This window comes from Penaeus vannamei, chromosome 33 (assembly GCF_042767895.1).
Source record: "Penaeus vannamei isolate JL-2024 chromosome 33, ASM4276789v1, whole genome shotgun sequence".
Lineage (NCBI taxonomy): Eukaryota > Metazoa > Arthropoda > Malacostraca > Decapoda > Penaeidae > Penaeus > Penaeus vannamei.
The window spans coordinates 4,641,412-4,648,911 of record NC_091581.1 but is presented as its reverse complement, the minus strand read 5'-3'; the positions used below and the strand labels follow the sequence as shown (position 1 = coordinate 4,648,911).

Genomic DNA, 7,500 nt, shown 5'->3' with positions numbered 1-7,500 from the left:
TACAACCGAAGGGTGTAGTCATTAGGCTGTTTTTGTCAGTCGTTTTCATTTCGAGTTGCATGATCTTGTAAAGTTTCCTTTTATTGATAAGATTTCGGCATCTGCCACCTCCACCCTCTCTCTCTCCGCCTTTCCTAATATTATTTGTAGTCTGCCTGCATAAAAAAACGTATTTTTTCTGGGTTATCATTCTTTTTTATTCTACTCGGTTCTTATCTTTCGAATGCATGTGGCATTGTTTCCCAGTAGTGTTGGAGTTTTAAAGTAGCAGAATACTGTACCAGCTCCCCTACTTTTTGAGAATGACTAAGGTATCCCTTTAGACAACTTTGACCTCGTTCCCTTATCAAGTGACCTTCATTTCTCTTTGTTAGTGACTCTCTATGTCTCCCTCCATGGCGCGACTACTACCTCATTTTTTTCATAAAAGTGTCCCTTCCTTCCTCTAAGCTACTTCTGTGTTAAACTTCTCCCGGTTTCCTTTTCCTTATTTTGACACCCATGGAGCAAAGATTTATTCAGTCTTTGTTCACACAGCTTTTCCTTATTTTGACCTCCACACTGGACTGGGGTTTAACCTATCTTTGATTATAAAACTTATGGGCCACTCGGGAATCAAATTATCCTAACTTCAAACATCCAAGTTCCATCTAAACTTTTTAAAAGGTCTGGGACTCCTCTTCCGTCGAGAGCGTAGTCTTGTCCATGAATAAGGCGTGCATGTGGTCTCCTTGTTTAACAATGAAGGTCATTTGAATATGAAGTAGGTCTGCGATTTGGTGAGTTTTGAAACACCTGTTACAAAGATCTTCAGACGTTGTAAGTGCAGGAAATTCTATGATCGTTTATGCAAGTCGCTCCATTTTGACAGACCTGCCTACCCCTATTGGCAATTCTACAAGGCGTGAGAAGACTTTGTCGAAATTCTCCATAATATATCCCTAAGAGGCGGCGAAGAAGACTTGGGTCATCGTGGCTCTCTCCTTGAAAAGTGGTATTCTGCATCCAATTCTCATTTAAGGACTCATTGAGAGATACTGATCAGTACTCACTCCTTTTAAACATGGACTTCTCAGAAAAAATGTTTATTCTGATTGTACAGCTATTTCTACCATGTACTCCCTTGTAGGGTATGGGTTGAAGCAAAGAGTAAGGTTACTATCAGGCTTAGCTCAGTAACATCTTCAAATCAATATAGATTCACCATTAAAAGATCTTCCTTTTCAACATTTTATGCCCACCTCTATACCCGTCACCTGTCGCTCTCTTTCATTTTGTGGTAACTTCACGTAAAAAAAAAAAAAAAAAAAAAAAAAAAAAAACGAGTAAATAAAAAAAAAAATTAAAAAAAAAAAAAAAAAAAAAATATATATATATATATATATATATATATATATATATATATATATATATATATATATATATATATATATATAATAAGTATTTGGAGGGAAACAAATACATCCTTAGCTAGACTAAAAAAGAGCAGAAAGTTAATGATGAAAATAATCAAATCATAAAAGATATAAAAGATTTCCAATTTTGGTCCTGAATTTTGTAAATTCGTCACGTTTTATCACTGGCCTAGCCCTTGGCCTCCTTGTGTTTTATGGAATTATAGTTGCTAAGCAAACTGTTGCTACAACATGCACATTTGTTTTATCCTTGACAGTATAAGCGTAAGAAAAAGGGGGACAGGGAGGCGACCGCCCCCGATTCTAGAACGGAGGGGTCGGGACCCAACTTCTGTCCCCCTCCCACTTTCTTTCGAGGACATTCTCTGCAAACAAATAAATAGTGCAATTCTTTAGTTACCCAATTGTTGAGAACACTAACCCCCTGCAACTAACAGGGTTACTATAGCTGAGTCTGATGTTTAGAATTAAATAACCATTATGTCAAGTAATATCTAGATAAAAATGTCTAAGGGTTTGGTGCAAAAATCGTGTTTATCTCTTTAATTAGTGCTGGTTTTGGAGCTGTTCTAGGGGCTGACACAGACAGGCGCAAATGCTGGAATTGCGGCAGGTATTGGAACAAGTGCTGAGTCTGGAACTAGGAGCGCTGAAGTAAGTGCTGATATCAATACCGATGTTGAAACACCTACTGAGGCAGGTGCTAAAACTGACACTGAAGGTGGTGAAGCCGACAATGAAGCTAGTGTTGAAGCAAGTGCAGAAGTTAATATTGAGGCTGGAGGAGGACCGTCTGCTTTGGTGCAAAATACCTCCCAAGTTAGAGATTCTGTCTCAACGTTGAGGCTGATTGATGGAGAACCGAGAAGGGAGATCAACTTGTTTCTTCGGAATTTACATTTTCTGTCTTTCGGATAATATACACCTAATGATGACTTTCCATTAGGCTAAAGTCTGCACATAATAACCTCAATATGCAGACGTATTTAAGGGAAAGTAGAATCCCAAACGAATTACAAATGCATGTTATTATACGAAAAATATAATAATTAGTGATGCTCTCATTTACACACTACCAAACACACTTTAACTGAGCGCGGTTGAGTAAATGTGCTGAGAAAATGTGTAATTGCGTGTGTTTGTCTGTGCCACCCCAGTGAAAAGGTGCGTCCACACCAGTGAAAACACGCTGGGAACATTAAGACTAACAAATTGGGCAACAAGTTGTTAAGTCGTTGATGAACATCGTAACAGACATGGTGCGGATTTGTGGGGCGACATGTTGCCAATGGTGTGGACGAGGTGATGCCGTCAGAGACCTCCCACCAACCAGCATGGTGTGGACAGTTTCACCAAGTCGACTCTTATTGCCGACATGTCTCTCAACATCGTAACTGATATGTCCCCATTCATATCAGGAGATACGTATCCGAATGCGTCCTTTTGCGTCCCCCACAATGTTTCCAATTTGTCTCCAAGCAACATGTCACCTGGTGAGGACGCACCCTAAGTGGTTCCCAAACACAGACAAAACCTGCAAAATACTTATATTTCACTTATCTCCGGCCATTTATAAATATCAGTTTGAATTCTCTTTACTCCAGTCGTTTCTCGCTCTGCCGTGGCCTTGTTATTCATCGACCCCCGAGCCATTTGTTAACCTTTTCGAGGCCAGTTCTCGACACCTTAATACCGTGGTCGAACGGTGGGCGTCGATAATGGCCACCGCGAAATATGGAAGAAAAATGGGAGAAAAATTACTAAGCAAGAAGTCTAAACAACCCATTTAGAGATCGTTAATACCAAGTTGTGTGTCCTTTTATAGTTAATACGTTCCTTGGTTAATAATTCATTTGAGATATCGTAGCTGGATCGAAAATCGGTATAGTTTATTAGTACCATATCGGAATTGTAATGCTCATGATAATGGTGATGATGACAATGTAAATAATAATGTTAATAATGATAATGATGATGATGATGATAATGATAATAATGATTATTGTCATTATTATTATTACTATAACAATAATAATGATATGATAACAAATGAATAAGGAAAATTATTGTAATGATATAAATGATAATAGTAATGAAAATAGTACTAATGATAAAAGTGACATTAGTGATAATGATAATAATAATGATAATGATAATAATAATGATAACGGTGGTAATGCTAATAATAATAGTGATAACAATAAAAAAAGCAACCAAAACTGATAATGATACTCCTAGTAATAGTAATGCTACTAATAATGATAACAAATAATGATGATAATGATTATAGTTATATAATAATAATGATTATAACAAAAACAACTACGACAATCATAATGATAATGATAATGCTACTACTAATAATCATAATGATAGTCATATTAATGATAATAACATTGTTGATAATGGTGGTAATGATAATGATAATTATAATGATAGCAATAACAATAATGATAATAACAATAATAATGACAATAACAATGATAAGGATAAGGATACCAAAACTAAAATAGTACTGAATGTTATTTTTTTTCAAGATATTGCTTATGTATAATTCTATCTATTAGATTTCTCACCACCTTCTGAACAGCGGAGAGTAAAGAGGGTAAGTTTGTGGTTAAAAATTTTTTAGAGACGCAAGCAACCTTGAAGAAGAGTTCAAATTTTTTTTTTTGCGAACTTTGAACACGGTGGCAACGTGCTTCCATAAAAGTTTAATATCATAAAACTTGGCAATTCACTGAATAACACTTCATTGTGGTGTAGGAGGATCTTAGAAAATCATTTGTATGGAAGTCAAGTGGTATAGCAGTTGCATAACATTGTGAAATAGGTTTAATTTACCAGCATGAATTGCAACCTCATCTTTGTTTACAACAGACATAAGCATAGGCATACGATAATAGTATCTGAAGGTGCTTGCAGAACTCGCGAATTTATCTAATTTCTCTAAAAATACATCGTCCATTATATAAGATCAATATATATGTGTATACATACATAATTGCGCTATATATGCAAACACACATACACACACACATAAACACACACACACACACGCACGCACACACGCACGCACGAACGCACGCACGCACGCACGCACACACGCACACACGCACGCACGCACACACGCACGCACGCGCACACACACACATACACACACACACACACACACACACACATATATATATATATATATATATATATATATATATATATATATATATATATATATGCATATATATATACATATATATATATATTCATATATATATACATACATACATACATACATACATATATAGAGGTATATATATATATATATATATATATATATATATATATATATATATATATATATATATATATATATATATATTTACTGTACATTAGTGTGTACGAGTATTCAGGGGAGGGGGGGGAGCAGCGCGTAGAATTCGCGTATTGACCAGGTGGACATTTTCCTAGAAACTGGATCTATCAATATGTCTTGTGAAAGCTTCCGAGAATTTTAACTTGCTTTCAGGAAATGACACTTGTAAGCACACGCATACAGCCACACCCATATGCATACTCAAATACAGTCAGGTATACATACAATGCTCAAACATTCTCCAAAAAAACACGCACACGCACACGCACACACACACACACACACGCCGCACACACACACACACACACACACACACACACACACACACACACACACACGCACACACACACACACACACCCACACACACACACACCCACAAACGCACATACACATACATACACACACAAACACATACACACACACACACACACATGTACGTACGCACAAGGTCTATGTAGACCATGCGTACTCACGCACGCTCGCACACACGTACACACATGCACACACACTCACATAAACAAACACACAGGCATACTAAAGAAATGCAGTGACAGGAAAGAGAAAGAGAAAATGGAGATAGGGTGATAGACAGACAGGCAGACAGAAATAGACATACAGACAGACATTCCATTCAGGCAGACTTATTGTCTGACTAACTGATATACAGACAGGTAGACATGGAGAGAGAGAGAGAGAGAGAGAGAGAGAGAGAGAGAGAGAGAGAGAGAGAGAGAGAGAGAGAGAGAGAGAGAGAGAGAGAGAGAGAGAGAGAGAGAGAGAGAGAGGGAGGGGGGGGGGATATATATGTATATATATGTACGTGTGCGTGCGTGTGTGTGTGTGTGTGTGTGTGTGTGTGTGTGTGTGTGTGTGTGTGTGTGTGTGTGTGTGTGTGTGTGTGTGTGTGTGTGTGTGTGTGTGTGTGTGTGTGTGTGTGTGTGTGTGTGTGTGTGTGTGTGTGTGTGTGTGTGTGTGTATGTATGTGTGTATGTACACACACACACACGCACTGTAAGAGTGTGAGAGTGAGTACAACAACTTGATAGCCTCCGCACGATAGCTACTTCCCCACGAACTATGGGACAGTGACAACCAACTCCTTGAATCTTGAATGAGAAGGTCCACGCACAGCCACCAAATACACTTCTCCTTTCCTTCCTAAAGAGCTGTCAGTGAAAACCCTCCAGCGAAAAGAGAGATAAGAGGGTTAGGGCCAACACCAGCAGTCATATAGCCCCAGAAGTCCATTAATTCGCTGTGGGAAGCTTCATAAACTCGCAGGAGGATGTCTCAGCGAGAGACCATGGTCAACACCAAACTCCAGTGTGTGTTGCATCACCTGACGAGTTACGAGCCCCAGGAGGATGGTACTAGTGACGGGACCTTGGCAATGGTGGAGGATGATACAGTGCTCCACAAACTCCATTCTCACATAGATTTGATGCTTGATAGGGGCGGAGGCGGTGGGAACTCAGGTACGTGGGAAGGTGTCTTGGTGTAATGCAGGTAAATTTCTCGTTTGTTACTGTATGTAAATCTTGCTAAATTGCTTGTTTATGACAAAGTAAATCGTGGTAAATATTTCGTTTATTACTGTATGTAGATCATGGTAAATTTCTCGTTTATTAATGTAAATTGTGGTAAATTTCTCATTTATTACTGTATGTGAATCGTGGTAAATATTTTGTTTATTACTGTATGTAGATCATGGTAAATTTCTTGTTTATTACTGTATGTAAATCATGGTAAATTTCTCATTAATTACAATTTCTCATTTATTACTGTATGTAAATCATGGTAAATTTCTTGTTTATTACTGTGTGTAAATCATGGTTAATTTCTCATTTATTACTGTATGTAAATTGTGGTAAATTTCTCATTAATTACAATTTCTCATTTATTACTGTATGTAAATCATGGTAAATTTCTTGTTTATTACTGTGTGTAAATCATGGTTAATTTCTCATTTATTAATGTATGTAAATTGGGGTAAATTTCTTGTTTATTACTATATGTCAGAGGTGAATGTTTCCTCTGAAGAATCTGAGGATTTAGCGATGTACAGAATTCCTGGAAAGATATGTTGGTAGGTACTTTTGCTTCCAAAGGCATTAAACAATTGATTTTAGTCTGATGTAAAGTGAAAATGCCAGACTGTAGAGTATTTTTCTTGCACGGGGAATATTAAATTTTTTCAAGGGCGAAAAACATCATTTTGTCTATATTTGCTGATCTATGGTTTCAAGTGCTTGGAAAGGTCAAAAAAAAATTATGCACGGAAGATGATTTTAAAAAGATCTACCCAAAAACTACATATGTGTGGACAGAATTTGACCAAATAATTTTAGTGTGGGGAATGCGTTTCCCGCGCAGACCAAACTCCACAGTCTGTTTTTCTCTTAGTTTTTCTGTTTGGTATAAGTTTTGATTGTTACTGAGAGCAACACATGGAGCTAAGGGGAAATGGACACCGCCATCTGATAGAACATAAAAAATATAGTAAAAAATAATGGAATGATTTTAGTTCCATACATCCATGAATTAGAAGGAAAATTTTACGGTTGATGGCCAGAATGAACGAATTTAAGGTATAGGTAAATATCCAGCCAGCTGCCTTTTAGAGGAAAGATAATATATGCAAGCGATAGATTGAGTGCTTATAAGTAACTTTTCTTCTATGATATTACTTCCGCAACTTGATAATAACAAAG

At 37.1% G+C, this 7,500-nt stretch overlaps 1 protein-coding gene across 2 annotated transcripts in view; it reads left to right on the top strand.

The window, feature by feature from the left end:
* Positions 1-5,852: 5,852 nt before the first annotated feature.
* LOC113818246 (uncharacterized) overlaps positions 5,853-7,500 on the top strand; it is a 21,101-nt gene continuing 19,453 nt past the window's right edge. Inside the window, exon 1 of one of the 2 annotated variants that reach the window (XM_070145329.1) lies at positions 5,853-6,264. In XM_070145329.1, the coding sequence (XP_070001430.1) occupies positions 6,075-6,264 (190 nt within the window). In that variant the 5' untranslated portion in view covers positions 5,853-6,074. The remainder of the gene's footprint in view (positions 6,265-7,500) is intronic. The other variant, XM_070145328.1, reaches the window with a different exon arrangement.